At 50.8% G+C, this 23,383-nt stretch overlaps 1 protein-coding gene across 4 annotated transcripts in view; it reads right to left on the reverse strand.

Annotated features, from left to right (window-relative positions):
- Positions 1-2,260: 2,260 nt before the first annotated feature.
- The window catches only part of FHL1 (four and a half LIM domains 1), a 60,989-nt gene continuing 39,866 nt past the window's right edge, over positions 2,261-23,383 (reverse strand). The window contains exons 1-7 of one of the 4 annotated variants that reach the window (XM_067724099.1): positions 14,355-14,510; positions 6,666-6,847; positions 6,350-6,524; positions 5,571-5,740; positions 4,938-5,124; positions 4,160-4,359; positions 2,261-3,804 (exon numbers count right to left, since the gene is read on the reverse strand). In XM_067724099.1, the coding sequence (XP_067580200.1) occupies positions 3,721-3,804; positions 4,160-4,359; positions 4,938-5,124; positions 5,571-5,740; positions 6,350-6,524; positions 6,666-6,847; positions 14,355-14,376 (1,020 nt within the window). In that variant the 5' untranslated portion in view covers positions 14,377-14,510 and the 3' untranslated portion in view covers positions 2,261-3,720. Of the gene's footprint in view, positions 3,805-4,159; positions 4,360-4,937; positions 5,125-5,570; positions 5,741-6,349; positions 6,525-6,665; positions 6,848-14,354; positions 14,511-23,383 lie in introns of those variants that run through there. The other 3 variants (XM_067724100.1, XM_067724101.1, XM_067724102.1) reach the window with 3 other exon arrangements.

Genomic DNA, 23,383 nt, shown 5'->3' on the forward strand with positions numbered 1-23,383 from the left:
CTCAGTAGTTGTGGGGCACGGGCTTAGTTGCTCCGCGGCATGTGGGATCTTCCCGGACCAGGGCTCGAACCCGTGTCCCCTGCATTGGCAGGCGGATTCCCAACCACTAGCGCCACCAGGGAAGCCCCTCCCACAGCCCTTTTAAACATCACATTTGGTGCTGGCTGCACATGAGGCAAACACATTTGCTTCTGAAAGTCCGAGCGTGCACTCGGGCAGTAATTGTGCTCCGTTAACATGCGCATCCCTTCATGACATCACTGTTATGGTGTGTGGCCAAACCAGTGTTTTGATCTGCCCATACATGTTTAGTTTCTAATCTGGAAACATGTTCCACTGCACTAGGTTTTGTGTTTGATAAGGTGAGGTCCTTGTTTATCCCTGATCTTTGGCACCTGGTGCTTTGAGAACAGTGGCAGCCATTCCGCACTTGGCATTCAGTACCGGGCCATCCACTGGGGCTGTTGAACCAGGACATTCCCTGGTGCGCAGACAACCTGAAGTACGGTCAGAGCACCCTGCTGACAGCCCTGAGGTGATGGACGCTAACCCGGCCTCCGTGCTTGCCGTAGGCTGAGGGCAGGCCCCTGGCTTCTCCCGGTGGATTCTGCAGATGATAGCGCATTTCCCACACCCGTGTCATCCGCGCCCCCCACTGCCCCCGTGTGCAGTGAAGCTCTTCAATAGCTCCAATCCCCGGTGGCCAGAGAAACGCGGTGAGAACACTTTTAGAAAGGATGCTGGACAGGAGGTCTGAGGACCCGAATTCCTGCCGAGGGGGCTGCAAGCCCTCCAAGCAACTGCGCCCGTCATGGGCCCCTCTGAGCCGTTGCTGTCTGGTGAGCGGGCTGGGGGCCTGCGCTAGGATCTCGGAGGGCCCTCAGTTCTCAGGAGTCGCTAACTCACTGGCGAGAGCTAGAGGGTCGCGAGGTGGGCGTAGAACCGCAGCAGCAGCTGGTGCCAAGACGCACAGCCCGGAGGCAGACTGCCCGGCCTGTCCTATCAGGGCTCAGTCTGATCCCTGCACACCCTGCAGGCCTGGTCAGTCGAAGCAGGTCCCAGAAAGGCCTCCTTGCCCTCGGTCTCCCTCCCCACCAATGCAGTTCCAGTGTTTCCAGATGGGCTCGTCTCATAATTTCCCAAACAACTGTGTTGTAATAACCGTAGTTATGTTTACACATTCTATGTGCCAGGTACTTTATAGGTATCATTTTAAACCCTCACAACAACGCTGTAAGCTCCCTTGAGAAGCAGAGGGTCACCATCCCAACTCCCTACCCCACACCTGCTTCCTTGGTGCCAGGCTCGCGCTCTCTCTCTCTCTCTCTCTCTCTCTCTTTCCCTCTTTCCCTCCCTCCCTCTCCTCTCCTCTCCTCTCCTCTCTCCCTCTCCCTCTCCCTCTCTCTCTCACTCTCACACACACGTCTATTCCCCCTTCATAGAAACACTCACGGTTTCCTATAGACAGGTTTTGACTCCTTAGCCCCAAAGGGGTTCTGTCCTTTGATTAGCCCGGGCGTGAGGCTCCTCAAAGATGAGGCCCTCTCCTCCTGCCTCAGCCTTTAGCTGAAGTATCCTGGGGACCCTTCCACCTGAGGAGTCTGCAGCAGACACCCATGTCACTGGGCACCCAACGCCATCCTGAAACGACCACGTGGCGTGGACGGCTTGGACACCCGAAGAACCTGAGCCTCGTGGGTGTGGCTGTGATCTGCAAGCTACCTCCACCTCTGCCCACACCGTCCCCACGCCCCCCACCCCTGAGATACAGAGGCCCCAGTGAGCATCCTCCCAAATGAGCGGCAGCCTCGAGGGGGCGCCTTCTTCCGACGGTGGAGGAGCGGCAGTGGAGGGCACAGCGGCGTTCGCCACAGCTCAGGGCTCTGGGGCGGGGTGGGGGGCACAGGGAAAGGGCAGCCAACAAAATAGGGACGGGATGACTTCTCGATGACAAACTTCAGCTGCAGTTCCCTTCCCGCCTCCAGCCCCCTGGCCAAAGGAAATCAGTGTGCTCTTTTTAAGGGATATGAACATCTGGGAAATGTTATTTTGGGTCAGAATGGGGTTTTTTGTTACTGTTTTTAACTGGATCCAAGTGCTGTTACAGGTTGGTTTTATCTTGTAATTCGTGTAGTTGCACTCAACCGCACTGAACTGAGCACGTCCTCGAAGGAAGGAAAAGTTAGTTGTTCAGGTCTCTGGACCAGCAGTATCACCTCGGAACAATTGCACCGGACAGAATTAGAAGTCGGGAGGCAAGTTATTTATATGCTGCTTTATTTCTGAAAGGATACACTGAACTGTCAGATGATCGTAGCTAATGACAAAATGTAGAAATGAGGCATCGGCTTCTCTAACCACTCCTACGAGAATGTTAATATGCACTGTCATTACATGTGTACTCTTGATATCGTCTCATTATACTATGTAATATAACAATGTAGCTAGAATACAGTAAGTAGGTGATCCTGCATCTCAGGTAAGCGCTACGTGGAAATCCGCTTCTGCCTGCGGGGACAGTGGCCTCCGCATGCCCCCAGAGAGCCAGCTAAGCTCTTGAGGAACAGTGCTTAGAATCCCAAGAGAAGGGACTTGGCGGGCCTGCTTATTAACACACGGACACAGAGCAGACAAGTACTATGTTACAAGGGATTCCACTTGTCACTGTTGGGAAATGTCATATCCGTGTCAATGACAGTCCTGGCGCCTGCTCACCTACCCCTCTCGAGTCTTATGGTTACTTCTGTAGGATGACTTTCAAAACTGCAGGAACGTCTGAGGGGGCTAAAATATTTCCATGCAAGTCTCCAAACCCAATAAGCTATGTTGCTATTAATTAAAACGAAAATATTGTTAATTAAAAAAGATAAAGGACAGCTGGGTTAGTTTTGTTAAGCTTCCAGAAGTATTCGCTGTGATGACGTTCTTCTGAAACAGGCTTGTTTGTTTTCTCAGATCTGCCTGCACTTTCCAAGTCACCTGCACGTTCCATGTTTGAAAGTAGGAACGCTCAGAAAACACGCCACACGGGGAAATCAAACGTTAGTACGGGGGAGAAAAGGTCAGTTGAGAATTACAGCTAAATTCAAATGTTAATTTTCTGGAAGTGCGTGTTAGTCTTTTGAAAGCACAAAAGAACAGAAGGAAGGTTCTGCTGAGGAAGTTAAACCATGCATTTCGCTAAGTTCTTTCTGCTCACAGAACAGGGTGAGCAGCCGAGTTGGAGCAGCCGCTGCAACTCTGATGTGTCGTGTGACCGACACGGTGGGTCCCAGCTGAGCCACAAGAGGCATCTCAGTGGGGGGCTTTATCTCTTAGGCTTCTTGCTTACGTCACTAAGCAGCTACATGGTCAGCACTTTTCTGCTCTATGATAAACATGCAGAAGAGTCAATCTAGCTAAGTGTTCGTTTGCTAATTGCAGCTATGGAGAAATTGACTTTGCTGCAGGGTTGCTTTTTGCTAAATCCTAATAATGATCACTGTGTGCCCTTACTTGAGTAATAACTGTAAAATGGGAGAAAAGACAGAAGGAGCAACCCTGAAGAGGTGAAAGGCCGCTCTCGCCCTGTGGGTGGTGCCGGGCAGAGGGCGAGGACACGAGGAACAAGACTCAAATTCCATTTTACAGGACAGGAGCCCCTGTCACTTTACAGCTTTTTGGCACAGTCGGGGCAATACACTTGCTCCTGATGGAAAACAAAGCGCTTGTTGGCCAGATTCATGGAGCATTTTTTGCAGTGGAAGCAGTAGTCGTGCCAGGATTGTCCTTCATAGGCCACCACACTGGAGCCTTTACCAAACCCTGTGGAGGAAACAAAAGCAAACAAAAGCGACAGCTGAGTGGACACAGGTGGCAGCCAGGCCGCCGCCTTGCCCATTCACGGAGCCGACAAGCACGCGGGCAGCGTCCGCCCGGCGCCCGGCCCCCCACTCCACCGCGCACCGTCCCCCGCGCCGCCGGGACCTGAGAAGATGCCAGAGCTCAGTCGAGGGCCCCCTTGCTCTCCAGAACCCACATCCCCTGCCACCGCCATCGCCCTGTGACTGATGCGCACCGACCTCCCAGCACAACCAGTTTCTTTGATTTAGGTCAGGGCCATGGCATCAAAGTGGCCACCAGGAGGCAAACTTGGGCTGTTTGTGGGGTGTGCACTTACCGGGCCTCGAGGAGCTGCTAAGCTTCGATTTTTTCTATAAAGAACCACCACCCACGAGGGACAAGTCCTCTCTCCACCCGGATGCCTGCCCCGGAGGTTGGCGCTGGGAAACAGGGTGAGAGGCAAGCGTTTCCCGTGGCACACTGGGGGCTTCCTAGCTTTAGAGACTGGGTGGCTCACTCTTGACACAGTCCTTTTCCCTGAGGATGGCAAAAGTCTTCTCAAATGTACATTTCAAGGCTCCCCGGGAGATGGGAAAATTGGAGGCGGGGGAGAGGGCCCAGGGCACGTGGACCGCGGCCGCGAGATGAGGAATGAAGTGATTAGCTCGGCTCCTGATCGCAAAAAAAAACTGCCCACTGGCACCTCTGAGCTAGCCTTCCGCTATGGGGTGTTCTCATCCCAGCTTCTCGCTCTCCGGCCTCCCCCACCTCCCCTCCCCTCCCCTCCCCCACCCCAGCCCACCCCGCTCCTCTCCCCCCACCCCTACCCCCCAGCATCCCCGCGCAGTGCCTGCCCGTGGCCGTGGGTCTCAGGCTCGTGATCTCCGGCAGCAGCGTTAGTTAGTCGGCAGTCGTCAGAAGTGTTCTGTGTTGCAAAGGCTAACCTGGCCTGGGGGAGAATCCAAACTATTTGGGGGCCTTCGGGACCACAGTGGCAGGGGGAGAGGGCATTCTTTGGGGCCTTTGTGGATGAAACCGACGACGTAGGAAAATGAGAGATGGTTACCATGCGCAAAACCTAGCCTGGCAGACTTAGCAGGGACTCTTTAGCCTACCAGTGATGGGGTTCTTGCATCCAGCACACTTCTTGGCCACAAAGTTCTTGTAGCAATCCACGCAGTAATACTGGTCCTCCACAGCGGTGAAACGCTGCCCAGCCAGCTTCTTAGAGCAGGTAACACACACAAAGCACTCGGCATGCCAGGGCTGATCCTGGTAAGTGATTCCTCCAGATGTGATGGCCTAGACCAGGGAGTGTAGCACCGGATTCAGATTCAACAACCATTTTGTTGAGTGCCTACTACGTGCCAGGCACTGTGCTGGGCGCTCTGGTCTACAATATCTCATTGAATCGCCACAACGGCCATGGGAGGCAGGCGCTATTATTATCCCCCAGTTACAGATGAAGACACTGGGGTTCAGAGAAGGCAGGCCCCTGTGCGAGGTTACTACACAGCAACTGGGGGGAGGAGGCTGGCCTCCAGGGCCGGTGTGCCCGCGGACAGCCTGCCTTGGCCTGGGCGTGGCTTTCTACTACCACAGTCTCATCATCTGTAAAACGAGAATAATAATCCCTACGTCACAGGGCTGTCGTGAGGATGGAATGGGATAGTGTGTGTGCAAGTGCTCTGCAAACTGTCAAACGCCTCTAGAAGCAACGGTCAGCGCAGAACTCCCTTGACACGTACCTTGTTGCACTTCACGCAGTGCTTGGCAAACTTGGCCTCGTGGCAAGTCACGCAGTAGAAGTCCTCCCCTTTAGGGAAGAAGCTTCCCGTCCCGATGACTTGCTTGCAGTTGCTGCAGGTGAAGCAGTCTTTGTGCCAGACGGTGCCCTTGTACTCCACGTTCTGATCTCCTGCGGGGGGAAGAGACGGGGTAGCCCCACTGACAGTGCTCTGCAGGGGGCTGCATCCGCTGGCGCCGTCCTGGGCCCTCCAGAGGGGAGGAAATGCAGGCCCTGCAGTTCTTGGCCTCACGCTTCCAGTCACCTACCCGCAGGGGCTTCTCTACCGCGTCCTCCTGTGGTCATGCCAACCCAGACTCTGTCAGGGAGGGGACCCCGGCTGTAGTGATTTAGGGTCAGATGCCTGAATCCCCACCCCCCCACCCCCCATGGCCTTTGTGGACTCCGAGATTCAACGGGGGACTATGTGACCCGGAATTACACCCTAAGGAAGAAGCATGCTTCGATCACTTACTATCCCAAGTGAGAAAGCGCTACATACTTTTCACTTCCTTCTCTTGCCACAGACAGTTCTCTCCAGTGTTCTTTAGTTGCCGTGTGTGCGTGTGTGCGAGCATATATGTGTACACATATATACGTGTATATATATGCGTGCATATATACGCTGAACTCCAGCCGCGGCTCCCAGCAGCGCCAGCCCCATCACCGCAAGCAACCCCACGCCACGTCTGCCCCCAGGGCCTCCTCCCTGGCTGCCCCGGGGCTGAGTGCGGCCGGTACCTGCCACGATGGGCTTGAAGCAGCCCTTGCACTTGGGGGAGTCCTCCCGAGTGGTGCACTTGTTGCACAGGATCTTGTTGTCCTTGGCCACGAAGGTCTCATTGGCCAAGGAGCGGAGGCACTTGGCGCAGCGGAAGCAGGTGTCGTGCCAGTAGCGGTTCTTGTAGTGCACCTCCTGGGAACCAAGCAGGGGGCCGGACGCCGTGAGCGGGGCGTCCCGTCAAGACGACATGGTCCCTCACACCAGAGCCCGAGCGGAAGGGCCGGTGCCCCGTCCAGGTCCACCCTCAGCCCCGCCCGCCCCCGCGGCCGCTACCTTGGAGTCGGCGCCGATGGGCTTGCGGCACTCCACGCACGTGTTGGCGCAGAACTTGTCGAAGCACTTGAGGCAGCAGTGGTGGCCGTCCTTCTGCACGTACTTCTTTCCCTGCAGGTTGTCCCTGCAGTAGTGGCAGTCGAATTTCTCAGCCATGGTGCCCACCTTGTAGCTGGAGGGACCTGCGGGGGACGAGCAGGTGGGACAAATGACCAACGGGAAGGCTGGAGCGTGGCCCGAGGGGCTCTGGGGAGGCCACCACGGGACCCAGGCGACAGGCGCTTCACCGTGACTCCTGCGACGAAAGCGCCCCGCGGTGAGTCCCTGGGGCCCCGGGAGAGAGAGTCCTGCTGGGCCATCCCAACACAGTGCTGCCTCACAGAGGACACTGGGGGAGGGGGACAGGGGTTCTGGCGGGCACGGGGCCCCAAGTGGTGGGGTGAGTGAGGGCAGGGCTGGGACGGGGCAGGCAGGAGAGGGGAGGCCGAGCCTACACCAAAGGACAAGGACACAGCTCTCTGGGCCGAGTCTGCAGGCGGGCAGCCCAGCTGGCAGGGAGGGAGGTGCCCAGGCCCTCACTAGAGACCCAACCAGGAACCCCCGCCTACAACTTTCTCAGCGGGGAGAGCGTCCTCCGGACGCCCAGCTGTCCTCCTACCTGCAAAATGCAGTGCATCTGAACAGAAACTTACTGCTGACCCTGGACCACGCTAGGCACGTAAGCAATGCTTACTAATTTATTTTAAATGGCGACTTTTAAGTCTGCCAGAGCACTTTTTAATCCCTGAAAAGAACCTAAAGAATTATTTCCCAGATAGTTTACTGACTTTTGAGGCCCAAGCGATCAGGCAAGAGAGGACTTATTTAAAAGGCACTCTTGACGCGTACCGGCCAGTTTTGTGAACTATCTGTCACGGTGACGTTCGGTTTTGTGATGCGCCAAAATCAAATCCCCCTTTGTTTAAGCAACTAAGGGTCAATACGGTCAATGAACTATACGATTTAGGACATTTGCAATTTTCAAGTATAATTTGGGGGAAAATGGTTATCCAAGAACCCCTTCCATTGCCTTCATATAACTACTCCCTCCCACCCCACCCCACCCCATCCCACTCCCGCCCCCGGAATCACAGGCACTAAAGAACACTCTGTTAATCCTGCCACCAAAGAGGTACCAAATGTGAGTTTCTATTAGCTCCCAACTTCTGTAAGCAGACGCTAATTTCTTCCTCTCTCCCTGAGAAAGAAACTTACACGGGTAAATAGACAGCAATTATTTAATTTGCCCAGGAAACAGGAAAACAGAGACTATTTCTCCAACTACCCACAAACGTGGTTATTGTGCAAGTGAACAACACCCCAGGAGTAATTTAGAGAGAAAGAAGGAGGGAAAAGAAACGAGCAGTTGCCCGGTACTCACCGCAGCTCTTCCACTAACTGGCCAGCCCCAGACTCCCACTTTGGGTCCCATTCCCAGTTTTTTTTTTAATACAAACACATGTCCAAGTTGTTTGGATCCTGTTGCTGTAGGCAACCAAACAGCAGAGCGAGCTAAGGAAACCACACCCTGTGTCTGAGCACCGCCGGGGCTGGGCTAAGGCAGGGGACTCGCACTCAGACCAGCCTCTGACAAGGGCAGGTGAGCAGCGCCCCAGGCCCATCGGCTCTCCAGACACCTGACGACTGAAGCCAAGCAGTGACAGTCTTGTGCGAAGACAGGTGCTTGGGACAGTCACGTACCAGTTCAGAGATTTACTGAGACTAGAGAATGGTTCTTACCGGCACTTTTCCCCCAAAAGAAAACCGGGGTGTTCCCTTACATAACTGGGTTAGAAAGGAAAAGTAGAGACATGATGAAACCAGGGTCCATCTCCCTGAACTACGCACTGTTTACTTAAGGCAGGTTTTAAACTGTCTTTAGCCCCCGTGTACACCAGAAAGGGCGCCTGTCACAGGGATAGAACGTTGAAAATCACTCTCCTTAATTCATTCTTGTTGGCCTTTCACATGTCACATAAAATCCTTGTCTTATTAGCTCTTCCATATTGAAACTGTGCACTCAGCGAAGACTTACTTTCTTGTTTAGAGCTGTGTAGAGAAACCAAATAAATCTCCGGTAACAGTAAGTGCCAGGAAATTAAATTATCAGTGGGTCCTAAATGCCATTTGGCAGGAAGTCAGAATTTGTAAGATTAGACAGCGCTGGCTTCCTGCGTGGCTAGAGACTATCTTCTTGGACCACATTTGAAAATCCCTCCTTCTCTCTTACCAAAGTCTCTATTTAGAGTAAGTCTGAACCCAACTCATTTTAATATCACTCTCTCTCTTTTTTTTTTTTGCGGTACGCGGGCCTCTCACTGTTGTGGCCTCTCCCGTTGCGGAGCACAGGCTCCGGGCGCCGGACGCGCAGGCTCAGCGGCCACGGCTCACAGGCTTAGTTGCTCCGCGGCACGTGGGATCTTCCCGGACCGGGGCACGAACCCGTGTTCCCTGCATCGGCAGGCGGACCCTCAACCACTGCGCCACCAGGGAAGCCCCAATATCACTCTCTTTTGATGTCATTCAAAGAAGAAATGGATTCTAAATATTTCTGTACTAGAGTACCATACAGAGACCCACCTAAGGGATGGTTCTGTCTCATGGTATTTCTGAATCCTAGCTTTATGGTAAAAATACAGGTACTTACGTCATACAAAAAAAACAAACTACCAGAAGACACAGTGGATTCCATTTAGAGCTTTTGGAGAGAAGGAAAACCACTATGGTTTCATACTACCAGAGAGATCTTACCTGCCAAGCCTTTCCCGCCTTAAAACCACATACTTTCAAACTACTATTCTACCAATGCCGAGTTCTTCATTGGTTATTTTTATCGTTCTAGAACACGACTCGCCCAAGAGTTTCTAGGCATCCACACGATGAACTAATCCATGGCTTAGCAATGAACATGGCAGAACCAGAGAGTGTTGAAAATGGAGTCACCGAATCTGTTCACCACTTTATCACACCTACAGTGCAGGGTCGTAAAACCAAGCAGAAGGGAAATTCAGTGAACACCACTACGGAAAGCCCCACCACTTGGTGTTTTTGAGTCCCAGCTGTAGGCATTATTATTTTTTCTTTCTTCAGTATGAAAAGCCCAGGGTCATCTCATATTCCCCGCCAATGTGTACTTAAACCCAGAGAGTGTGTATCCAGATGAGTGACAGATTTCAAAGGGCACACCCTTTAGAACAGCTTTCCACAGCTGCCTCGAGCCTCTTTCATGTGTGTGCGAACACTTACTTGTCAAGATAAAATAGGCACTTCTAGGAATGCAGGCTTTATTGCCTAAGAAGTAAACAGGCTGGAAATACTTAAAGCACGTTAACAATGTCGATGTCAAATTCATGAACTTTAGTACCTTTTTGCAATAAATCCAGTAAGTGGAACTTTGGGCGACGGGAATGAGCTTACCTTGTGGTTTTCTAACCTTATGATTATTTGGTCCAAAACTATTTCAAACCTTCACACAGTGTACTTAGGAAGAAGCTGGAGTAATACATTCCTGCTGATGAGATAGTTACCACATCAGACCTCTGCATAAAATATCGACAATGTGCAGAAGAGCAAAATATTTCGTTACTACTTATCCTCTAAGAGATTAACAACTCTAAGAAAACGGCTTATAAATGACAACGCTGACAGGTTCCTAAAAGACAGCAAATACCCTGATTTGTGGGCTGCACCGAATGAGCCACAGTGAAGCACTGACTTCATGAGGAGAGAGAAGCTCTACGCTTCCCCTTCTTTCCCCTTGTTAGAAATAAAAGAATAGAGAAAAAAATGAAGGTGGCATTTTTACCTCCTCTTTGGGGCTCTCTTTAATCTTAGTGAATGACATAGACTTAGGTGAGGTGTATCTCTTAGGGAACAATTTTTTACCCCCTTAGCAATATCTAAGTTCATGAAATACAAAACCTTTTAACCTCCCCAAACTTCCAGATCTGTTTGCCTTGACCTATTGCTGTTATCTGGGAAAGGGCGTCATCAATCGTGAGATGAAACACTGGATACATACCAGTAGGACACTACTTCCCTTCCTGCCTTTGTCCAGGACATGTCTGCCCCAGGGAAGCTCTCTGACTAATCTTTTTTTTTTTTTTTTTCCCTGCGGTACGCGGGCCTCTCACTGTTGTTGTGGCCTCTCCCATTGCGGAGCACAGGCTCCGGACGCACAGGCTCAGCGGCCATGGCTCACGGGCCCAGCCGCTCCGCGGCACGTGGGATCTTCCCGGACCGGGGCACGAACCCGTGTCCCCTGCATCGGCAGGCGGACTCTCAACCACTGCGCCACCAGGGAAGCCCCTGACTAATCATTTTATAACAAAGATTTCTGTTTTAGAAAATCAGGGGGCAGCGCCTGTGACCCTAAGGTGCTGACGTCTAACTGACAGTCCTTTATAAGACTTAGCCGGGGGCTTCCCTGGTGGCGCAGTGGTTGAGAGTCCGCCTGCCGATGCAGGGGACACGGGTTCGTGCCCCGGGCCGGGAGGATCCCACATGCCGCGGAGCGGCTGGTCCCGTGAGCCATGGCCGCTGAGCCCACACGTCCGGAGCCTGCGCTCCGCAACGGGAGAGGCCAAAGCAGTGAGAGGCCCGCGTACCGCAAAAAAGACTTAGCCGGTTGGAATGCAGTTGGAAATGTGTCAAATTTTAGGTATTTATTCCAAGATGGTAGCCTGATTTTCTTGCTATGCCTGCTTCAAAAGACACATCATTCTTCACTTAATAAACAAGCTTCCTCTTTCAGAAAATTCCTGAAGTACATCCAACATTCTAAGAGGGGCCTATATAAACCTCAGTATCTCAATAAAAAGTTTTGGCTTCCGATTTAATCATGTACAGATACAAGAAATATAACACTGCAACATCTGGGGTTTTTTGTTTGTTTTTTTGATTTTTACTATAAACCTCATTAGAGAAGATCCAATTTGTATTTAATAATCTTGTTTCTGCTTTATATGTATTCTCTCATGGATTTCTTGCTAATCTTCATTTTTCCCCTCCTGCCCAAGTGGCTCAAAATAAGAATATTTAGGGAAGAAGTGAGTATTATTACTAGGTAGCATTTTTCTAACTATGTGCTTTCCCTGAGTGGTATAATGTACAGTATAAACAGTGAACAGCAACTCAAATGGGAAAAAATGCAGGTTATTTCTGGTCTGTTAATGGCTAAGTGCAACATACCAGGACGTTAGTCACTCCACGTATGAGAACATTCAACACACGGAACGAAGCCTTCGCTGATGAAAGGGAGGCTTGCGCAGCAGTCGCGCCTGCGCACCTGGAGGCGCCGCCCCACGTGGGGGATAAACACCTGCACAGCTGCGACAGGGAAGGGCTCACGAGTCACTGAAAAGTGGGCTTTCAGAGAATTTCACAGAAAATCGGAAAGTGGTTTTTCCCTTACAAACAGACCAGGTAACAGTTCCATGTTATTAGCAACTTCGCCGGTACGCTGCGTTTAGGAAAACCCCCGCCAACTCTCCTTTGGCTTTTGCTGGTCACAGGTAACCCGGTTTAGATGACACCCGGGATCAGGAGGGCTGCACAGAGATGATCAAACGAAACATTACGTGCCCCTGAACTTACCCCGGGCAGATCCTATCCCAGAGCCACTCTGTCCTGACACAGGGCTTTTCTGAACGTCGCACACAACACGTGCAGCACGTTCTGCCTCTCGCGCCGTAGAGAGAGGGCTTCTGACCTGGTAGCCAACACAACATGCGTTTTCAGCTTTTCTAGTTGTGGCACAGCAGGCGGTCGTTTGGTGGTCATTAAAAGTACAAAACGTTCAGTTTCACCCTAGACCAAGGCTTCTGACTACCACTTCCCAGTTATTTCAGGAAGCCAGTCCACCGGGTCTGCTCCCCTCGCCCACCCATTCCCGTCACATCCCTGCCTGGAGAGGATGCTGGGTGACTTCACTGCCCTCCCACCCACCCCATCCTCAACCTAAAAGGCCAAAGGGTAAAGGAATGAAATCTGCACAACTTTGCAGACGGTAAGTGTTCAATAACAAAAGGATCAATTCTTGTCCTTGAAACGTCCTCTCAAGTATGTGGATGGTCCCTGAAAACGGAGTCTCATCCATCCAATTATCCGAGCCTCTACTGTGTCCACACAAAGTCCATTTCAGGGTACTGTGGGGCTTCTTTCTGTGAGCACTTCTTTCTCAACTGCTTTCATGGACCTATGAACCTAATGTAACACAAGATGATAGTTCCTGATTTTAAAAATCATCTAGAAGGTGTCAGTAATTTGTCTAGTCACGGTTATAGCCTCCAGATTTACTATAAGAATAACATCGGGATTTGGTGCACTTTAAAAACCAAGGTTGGGCGTGTTATAAGTATGTCACCTTTGAGATACATTTCCCTGTCATTTAATTAGTAAATAAAACGGGGAGTTAACGTGAGTTCAAGGCCCACTGGAACAACTGCTACAGCTGACTGCTGTCTACACCCAGAGAATATGTATGTTGGCCGATTACCACAACGTCAGGCGTGTGGTGCCATGTCTGTAAAATGGCTCCTGGGGGGTGGGGAGAAAAACAGACGGCTCTTGAACCCTTGGGAACAGGGAAGACATTGCACACTGATTCATTAAAGCAGTGCATTCCATCACAGCATATTCGTCTTAAAACAACGAAAGAGAAATTTCTCAAAGTATTTCCACTGTTTAAGTATTGACAGGCAAAAAAATAAATATATATATATATATGTATATATATATTATTGGCAAGCAGTTACAAGCTTTCAAAATCAATTTTTCCAAAAGACTGACGCTGATAATCATAATACTTTGCCCCTTAATCTGAAAGCTGGGAGATGGGACAAAGTGCCTGGTTGCTAAGAAAGGGGACTGTTACTCAGGCAGAGGGCAACAGAGCCACGGCGACATTCCTGGCTTCGCAGGAGAGAGTGGCAGCAGGCTGACTCCACAGAACCGGGCTTTCTGGGGAAACTGGCGGTCCTTCAGTCCCTATCCCGGGGGAGTCTTGCCCATGGCCCAAGGGCTTCCTCGGTGTCAGGAAGAGTCTCACGGTAATGACGGTCTAGAAGTTCCAAACCTTTGCCCCTTTTTCTGATCAGAACAATTAATAACCTATGTGTCATGTCAAAAGTATCACAGCAATTTCTTCAGGAAGAAAAGAGACGGCTCAGAAAAGGAGAAGATGTGGTTAAGTCAGTATGGACCTTCTTAGTTATAAATCTTCCTCCTTCCAGCTCCATATTCGATTGACCTTTTCTAAACACTTTAAATTCGATTCATAGCACTGTCAAGATGAAGACTTGTATCTTATAAATAACAAAAAAAATTCCTAAAACAACAAAGAAAACCTCCTTCCTCACACAATCTCTTTCAGCTTCATAAGATGTCCTGGAAAATGTACAATACAGTAGTATGCTTATACATTAAAAGAAATAAGGCACTCAAACTGCTGATTTTACTTGAATAAGAATAATCTTTTGTCTTGGAAACAGCATTCGAAGAAGGCAAGGACAGAACAGAGACGAGCTACGATTTACTATTTATAGACAAGGCTAAAATCATTTCGTCGAAAAGTAGCTTTTAGACAAATCATAAGATTCAGTGCCCAAATAAAACTGTGCTTCCTAGAAGATAAAGAATATGCAGTTTTACCTGAGTGTCTATGGGAAGCCATGGCTTAGAGACCAAGTTCAGGAGCGGCACCTAGACCAGTCTTCCCTCAAGCCCAGCTGATAAGGCTGTGGCTCAGTTGTGAACATACATTTAAGGGGAAGCGGCTAACACAAAAATAACCAAGAGCAGATGGCCCACCCCTCCCCAGAGATCACAACCTTAATCCCACTAGAAAATTCTTAACCATTTTAGGTGATCCAAGGGAGAAGAATAGGACCCAGTAAAAATACCAAACACTACATATAAATACCTGTGGGGCTACTCAGCATCCAAATTAGCTCCAGAGCCAGAGAGGCCACATAGAAAGTGATCCCTGTACCGGAATAAAATTTGGACTCGGCCCTGGCATACCTTAACGCTGAGCCACCCTCATTAATCCACTTTATATGCCTAAAGAGCTTGCATTTGGTCCTTTGAAGAATTCATTTTTGTGCCGTTAATGATAAAAGTAACTATAAGAGACAGACTTGTGCTACCAGTGTAATTAAAAGGGATTAGACAGTATGAATATACAGATCAAGGGCATTATCTCTGTCCTACTTGGTCTGCATCAGAGATGAGGAGAATACTGAAGACAGCAATCCTAGCCTCGTATCTCCTTAGTGTCAGAGCAGGGCAGGAGGGAGACATACACGCCCGCTATGAACACCAAGGAAGAGACATCGTCCCACAAACGGAATCTCTCGCTTTTCACTGTCAGGAACCATGAATGTAAAAATATGGACGAAAACATGGCGCCCTAACATGTTGTAACAGCTCAGCAGGTCATCCACTGGCCGGAGGCTGGTCATCAGGATGGAGCTCTAGGAGGGGCCTGTGAGTCCCTCCCCAACCCCCGTCCAGATCCTTCTCTAGCCTCATCCCTGCCCCCCTCGCCCTCATGCCTTGCTGGCCCCTGCGCCCTCCAGATACGCCCCACCTCAGGGTCCTGGCGGCCATCCCCTCAACATGGAGCCTCTCCCAGCTGCTCCTCTGCTTCCTTCGAGGCTTTGCTCCAAGTCACTTTCTCAGTGCCGTCTTCTTTGGCCACCCTGTTGAACATCGCAAACATGCTCCCCACCCCCGCTCTCCCTACCTCTTCCCCAATTTGTTCCCCGCGAAAACTCTATGCTGAAAAAATGAATTAAAAGACGTGGAAAGTGTTAACCAAGTCACATATGAAACGGAAACGTAGCCCCACCTGGAACCCAAAAGTGGCTTCAGCCATTGAACTTCAAGGAAAGGGGACGACCTGCGCTCCGGGTCAGGCCATGTCTCGTCTAGCGCTCGTCACTGGTTTCACCCTCTTCATGCATCTTCCCCCCAGGCTGAGGGCCGGGATCATGCTTTACTTGGCTTCCTGCTCCCAGAACCAGCAGGTAAGCGATACACGCTTCACGAGGAATGAATCAATGAGCTTCCCGGCTCTTATGCTCTTCAAACGTTTAATGAAAAGTTATTCGAAATATATTCTGGACCCTTAAAAGTAAAAATGACTAAGAACACAGCAATATTGTCATATACGGGTTAGATGAAACACACTCAGGAAACACAGCTGAACTGTCTTGGATTATTAAAGTATGGTATGCATCCAACTTAAAAGAAAAAGAGTTATTCTAAAAGATAGCTAAAACTGCCAGTAACTCCTAGTTAGCTGGAAAATGATATAACGGTAAAACCCCGGACGTTACAGGCAGATTTATTACATGTCAAGAAAGTAAAGATTAAAAAAAAAGGAAAGAAAGCCTGGGAAAAGAAGGGAAGGGGCGCTGCGCTCCCACCACGCCTCCGCAGCCTTTCTTATCTCGGCTGATTGCGTTCTGGCAGGGAGACTGGCCAGTCTGCAGGACGCCACGCCCCTAAAACAAACTCAAACTTTTCACCCAGAGGAAACGCTCTTAGTTTATTAGAGGATTAACCTTTACGAACCCTAAATTTTCAGTTTTAGTGAGGTGTATTTTTAGGTACACCTGAGGTTTTTTTTGTTTTTTTTTTTCTTTCGCGGTACACGGGCCTCTCACTGTTGTGGCCTCTCCCGTTGCGGAGCACAGGCTCCGGACGCGCAGGCTCAGCGGCCATGGCTCACGGGCCCAGCCGCTCCGCGGCATGTGGGATCCTCCCGGACCGGGGCACGAACCCGCGTCCCCTGCATCGGCAGGCGGACTCTCAACCACTGCGCCACCAGGGAAGCCCGAGCTGAGGTATTTTTAAACGCCCCTCTCGCCGTGCCACGAACAATAAGCTCGGCGCGCCCAAGGCTCTCCTCCAGGAAGTGAAAGGTGACAACAGAACACGGACAGACCGAGAGCCATACAAAATGAGCAAATACACCTAAATCTCTTTTGCCCGAAACACGAGAAAAAACACAAAAACGAGAGAACTGCTTTCTGACCGTTCATTCATTAGTCAACTCCGACCGGCCGGGGTGGACCGGGAGCTCGGACGACGACAACAGCATTTACTCTGTAGTCTGCGCCAACCAGGTGCAGTCGGCCTTCCGAGGAGCTTCATGAGGTGCGACCAACACCTGCTCTGACATCTGTCCCCACTGCCCATGTCCTCAAGTCACAAAGCTGTAACTTTCACAAAACCAAAACAGAGGAGGCCCTCTGTCAGCTGAAAATCAACTTCTCAGTAAGAAGAGTGGGGGGCTCAGTGGCTCCGAAGCTTTGACGGTCGCTCAGCAGACACCCGAACGGGCACTGCTTTCATCAGCGTCTGAGCCACCTTCATTCCGCATCACCAGCAGGACGTGTACCAGCATCCCTAATAATCACTGTCCTGTTTACAAAGCACCGTCCTACGCTGCTGGTGGAGCTGGCTGGCGTTTCATGAACAAATCGCTTTAGCGTGTGAAGGCCACACTTCGGGCCTTCCGGCCTCCCCTGCTCTCGCGAACATCAGGATGACCTGTCGGTGAGTGCTGTGCATCGCAGCTCCTCGGGCCCCCGTCGCGTGGGGACCCCTGAGGCTCCGCTTGCCTCAGCGTATCTACACACTCCTGTCCCCCAACCACACTGCACTTCCATTTAACCTGCCTTCGGCTCCAACTGTGGAGAGTGCCGCCCCACGCATTCGCTGATTGTATAAGAGCACTTGCTGAACACATGTCCTACTGTGCAGTGCAAGATATTTTGCGGGTCACAAAGAATACGAGACAGTCCTTCCTTTGCAGTGTACCAAGATCGACATACAGATGACTAGCAATGCAAGGCACAGCACGGCGAGTGCGACCACACAGATGGGAAGTGGTGTCGAGATTTATCACAGGCAGAGATCACAGCGGGTTTGGGGGACCGGACAAGACTAGATGGCTGGGACGGTATGTGCCCTGGTCCCTGAAGAACGGGGGATACTGCAGCACACAGAGAAGGGCAGGGGCCACTCCAAGAAAGGGTACAGCGCGAGCAAAGGTACGAGCAGGGCAGGGCCCGCTCCAGAGGCAGGACGCAATCCCCTGCGGGCGGGAGCGCAGGACGAGACACACAGACACGCGCAAGGGGAGGGCGCACAGCCTGGCACGGAATGGTGCGGGCACCAGCCTGAATGAGGGCACTCAGGGCAGTGGGCACGGAGAGGAGAGCTGGAAGGGACACTGTGGGACAGGACCAAGAGGACGGCTTAGGGGAGGAGCCGTGACCCCTCTGAGGTCGTGATTCTGGGTGATGGGGACGTGGGAGGCGGAGCCGCTGTGGGGAAAAACGGCACTTTATTTTGGGCTTTATAAGGAGGTTCTTCTGAGATGTCAACAACTAAGCCCCTTTAATAGGGTCCAAGTTGTCAAGCCAAGAGAGAACCAGGGATGAGGGTGAGGTTCCAGTGGAATCATGTTTGTGGGGATTCTTGCCCTGCAATCGCACCTCAGAATCTCTATCTCACAAATACCACTGGGAGGATCAAACTTCCGAAGTTCAAAGGGGTGCAACCTAAGAGTCGAACATGACAAATTCAGCGACCTAGTTGGCCCCCATCTCGGGAGTTCCTCACTCACGGCTTGGCTGTGGTCACCCTTCTCCCGACTGCAGTTTTCTTCTCCCGAAGAAATCTGAAAACGTACTCAGGTTCACCTACTGGCTGTGAGTCGCCGCCAGAGGCAAGAGAACGATAACAAGCTGGAATGGAGTCTTTGTGGACGTATCAGTGGTTTCATCTTAATTTTTCTCTTCCATTCTTCTTCTCCTCCCCACGCCTACTACTAATGCATTAACACACGGCAAGTTTTTTCTCAATATAACTTCGTCAGACTCCCCAGTCCCCCCACCAACAATCTTCCCGAGTGACTCCAACTGCGCGATTAAGGCACCTAGTCATGCACCGAGACGCGGTGTGATTCAGTGTTGAGCTCTCCAGAGTATTTCTGGCAAGAAAAAGCCCGGGACAGCTTCTGCCATCTCATGTTCCTGTCAACCTTCAGGGTGGGAAAGAGTACTTTTTCTTACCGAGTAGCCAAATTTTGCATAGTCACCGCTTAAGTGTCACAACTCAGTGTCACAACCAGTCAAAGGATAAAACGAGGGCACCCCCCGGAACCACACGAGGGGCAATTATATCAGGTAAGGCCCGAATGAAAGCAAACCTGGAATTCTGCCTCCCCAAAGGGCCTCTGAATCTTGGAGCGAAGGAAAGGGTGGCTGTGAAAGGGGAAGACCTGTTACAAATGAGATAAAATACATGAAACAGAAGACCCTGGAAATGGCCAAGCACCTTGCAAGCGCTAATTCACTCCAGGGAAGGCCTGTTCATTTCACAATTCGTCAGGGCTTAGAAAATCTCCGTGTAAGACTCAGAGATTAAGCATTTAAACACGTGCCGTGGCCTCTGCCATTTGATTTTTTGAAAATGTCATTCCATGATTAGTAACTAATTTTAAATGTCTCCTGTCCCCAAAGCCTGCCCCTTCCTATACTGCTCCTAGACTCTTGCCAAGATGTAGGAACTGTACCAACCACATCCCAGAGATATTTCTGTGGGCTTCTAACCAGAAATCACCACCAGGACAACATGAACAAATGACTTTCAAAGTTAGCCACTACGATGATCTCAGATTTAAAAATACATATTTGAAGTGGCACTTAAAAGAGGAAATAAAGAGAAAGCGATAAACGAAACGAAACAGAAATCAGTAAGAGTTTTAGAAGGCAATACACAATACAAATACAGAATTTCAGATCAGAGGAAAACGAATATTTCATGAAACGGAGAAGCTTGTAGGGATAAATCTTTCTCATATTTTCGGTGTTAAAATTCTCTTCCAGTCTATTTCTACCACCACCACCCACCTGTGATATATCTGTTTTATTTCCATGTTGCCATGTGCCATGACTCAAAACACCCTTTCAATCATGCTAACTCCTGGCATTCACCAAGCCCACCTGTTATGGACATTTCAAGCCTCTGATAGATGCTTGAGAGCTAAACATTCCATGACCCTAGTCTATAACTTAGCCAGCTGATTAGTATCCGTAACAGGACAGAACAGCAGATCAAATAAGCTTCCATCTCCTTACTCTTAATTCTGCTACCTGGGACCGACTGCCTTGACCAGAGGCGTGATCATAACTCACGAGCCCTGCTTTGGGGTGTGAGATCTCAACTAGTAACATACAACCTGTGCTCATGTACCAAAGGACTGGAATTACTACATCCCCTCATTATGCGCTGGTGCTTTCAACTCCGAAACAGGGGAAAGCCCCAGAATTCAGGGTAGAGGTTGGAAACATGAGTGGTTCTGCGGGGTTGGTCATGGGGCACAGAAGTGGGTGTGGGAGCACAGCGGGAGGAAGGGCGTCAAGCTGTGATCTGGGCGTCACTCAGGAAGTCTAGGTTTTGTCAGGCAGCAGGGCTGACGGTTTGATAGCAGGGCCGATCGCGTTCCTGGAGGATCGAAAGCCTCACTTGGTCCCCATCTGTCAAGTTTCGCCGAGGGCCACTGTTTGTCTGCCTGACCCAGGAGGGTGCTGGTCCGCGGTGACTCACGTCTGGGAGAGCAAACGTGAAGAACTTTCTGCGGAAAGAGCTACCCTGTTGGCGACGACAGGCACTATTACCGGAAAACTCAGTGGCGAGACGAGTAAAGGCCAGTGCGCCCTGCCGTGAGGTCACTGCCCCTGTCAGTCTGTGCACGGGGAGGGCGCGGCACGGGGGCACAGGCTCCACCTTCACCAAGACCGCATGATGACAGAGTCGGAAGCGACCTCAGAGGCCTCATCTTACGGACGGGAAAACTAAGGCCCAGAGACGGGGGGTGACTTCCTCACTGCGTTAGCAGCAGCTCTAGGTCTGGAACCCGGGTGTCGGGCCCCCCGAGGCGCCGCTCCGGGCACATCACGCTGCCGCCAGCAAGGGCTCTGCTCACGACGCCGGAAAACCTGCTCGCGGGTTTATTTATGCTCAATGGGGGTCACGGTCCCTTGACCTCTGGTCATCATCGGCAGAGGCTGGGTGCCTGAGTCACCGACACCGAGACTAGGGGACACCTCGTAGGTTCTCTCACGCGACAGCCAGGGTCTAGTCAAAGTCACCGTACACTTCAGCCGAGCTCAGTGGGAAGCGGCAGCTGCTACGGGGCCGAGAGAGCAGGGCCTGGTCGATGGAGGAGCAGAGGGTCTCCCTGAAACGGCTGACACTCCAGAAGCACGAGCGAGTCGTTTCAAAGCTCTGGAAGTCAAGCAGCACATTCACCGTGCCAGGCGGGCAGCACACGACCAGAACGACAGGGACACGAGGTCCAGCAAACACAGCCCAAGGAGCAGTCTGTAGCTGGAGTGGCAGAAGCCACCACAGGTCACGCCCTCGGAGAGATTACATCACGTTCACCTCAAACTCCAACATTTCCTGTTGGTTTTCCAGCAGTGCGACAATCAAAGAGAACAAGCACGTGACTACGGACCGAGTGTAAACAAGACCAGATTGTCGGAGGTAGGGAAACCCAAATGAACAGTGACGGTGATCACCGCATTCAATGGAACTCAGATGAAATGGTTTAGACTGGACCATGACTGTTTCTGAAGGCTTCCACGAAAGAAATTCAAGTCTTAACTTTATACGAGATTGTCTGAGCAACCAACATTGTTCTAAGACAAATAACATAGAATTTGCCCTGGGTTTAATACGGGGTTGTTTCATAAAGTTTCAAGGGAATACAGCACAGTGGCTAAGGGCATGGGCTCTGGAGGCAGAACATCTAGAATCAACTCCTGCCTCCACCACTTAGTGGTTGTGTGCGAGCAAGAATTACTTAACTTCTCTGTGACTCAATTTGCTCATCTTTAAAATGGGGATAACAAGAGTACCTACCTTAACAGGGCTGTCATGAGAAACAGTAAATACTGGCAACATTTAGAACAGTGACTGGCACACAGTAAGCACAACGTGTTATTATTTATTCAATTTCACTCTAAAAATACGGATATCCCAAGAAGCAGATTCCTGCAAAAGAGGAATTTATCCTCAAGTTTACCAATCCACAGGGGATATGTGGAAAGAGACAAGAGCTCAGGATCTTGGCCCAGAGCCCAGCTGCAAGGATTATGGGCCTGAGAATGACTGGGGCACCCAAGAACAATGCTGAAAGTCCTAGGAACTCAGAGGAATCAGCCCACAGGGGACAGCTGTACCTCCCATACGGACAAGGAGGGTTTATGAACACGTGATGGAGACCTACGGAGGACAAAACTCTGCCCTTTCGATCCTCTAGTGAAAATAAAAGACCCACTAGGTCTAGGTCTCCTGCTCAGTCTTCGTCTGGGGAGGGATCTTCCCTACATCCCTCCTACAAGTAAGGGCCCAGTGAGCCCAACGGATGATCAGACCTTCCTACACGATGAATAAGGCCTTGCTTCGATGAGACTAATTAATGAGGTGGGGCCCCTGCGGCTCACAGCTCTGATCTTCAGTTGGCCTACGAAGAGCAACAATGAGAAGAGGCTGCCTGTATCACTGGGAGCCACAGCTCCGGCCAGAACACAGGTTAGTCTTGGGTCGCATGAGTTCATTCGGAATGAATGCCAAGGACACGCATCTGAAGACGCCATCTTCTTAGGCCACTTACAAGGAGGACTCAGCAGCTCGGCTGAGGTAAGGCTGCTCGGGGAGAGACTTCGCTTGAGTGAGCACGGTCAGGCCGAAAGTCTCGGGGCGGCAGAACTGAGCTGTGCGTCGTCTATCCCACCCCTGAGCAAAGATACATTGTGCTCAACCCCCCGGGCCCAACCCCAAGACGAGCGCAGGTTTAGGCACCTGGAGTTGGGAAGACTGACAGAAGACTGTTATCTGACCAGCCTACGGACAGGCCGATGCTATGACGGCAACGGCCCAGCACCTGTGAACACTCCGTGACTGGGGGACGAGAGGTCACACAGTCAGGTCCACCGATCTCACCCGAGAGCCCTAAGGCTAACCCCCTCCGATTAGGAATGGCCCCTCAAACCCCGAGACTCAGTTTGACCCAGGAGAGCCCAAGGAAGGGTGTGGGGTGGCTCACTGGCAAGACAGGTTAGGGGCAGGAGTTGCTCTGACATCAGCTGTGGCGAGAGGAAGGGCAGCTGCTCCAAAGATTCTGAGGCTCCTTTGAGAACTCCCATAACCTTCTCTCCTCGTGGCAGGGAGTGGGGAAGGCCTGCAGCCACAATCTCTCCATCTCATATAACTGTAAATCCTTTTTTTCCGGCTATTTTGCTTAAAATTCAATCAACCAGGGCTTCATGTGGGTTAACAATATTCCCCCAGAAAATAAAAAGATCACTGGTGGGTGTTAGTGAAAGTACCTAAAGGATACGAAGTCTTCCGGCGTCATCAGCGATACTACGTAAAGTATTTTACGACGGAAAGGTTTCTTAGGTGGAAACTTAAGAAAGTTGTTCCCTGTTTAATATACTCACGGTGATTCTTAAAGTTTCCATGTTCATGACTTCACCAAGTTGTTTTTTCTTTTATTTACTGGGATACAATTTACACAACGTAAAATTCATCCCTTTAAAGTGTGCACTTCAGTGGGTTTCAGTACATTCATAAAGTTGCGCAAGCATCAG

This window comes from Pseudorca crassidens, chromosome X, assembly GCF_039906515.1.
Source record: "Pseudorca crassidens isolate mPseCra1 chromosome X, mPseCra1.hap1, whole genome shotgun sequence".
Taxonomy (NCBI): Eukaryota; Metazoa; Chordata; class Mammalia; order Artiodactyla; family Delphinidae; genus Pseudorca; species Pseudorca crassidens.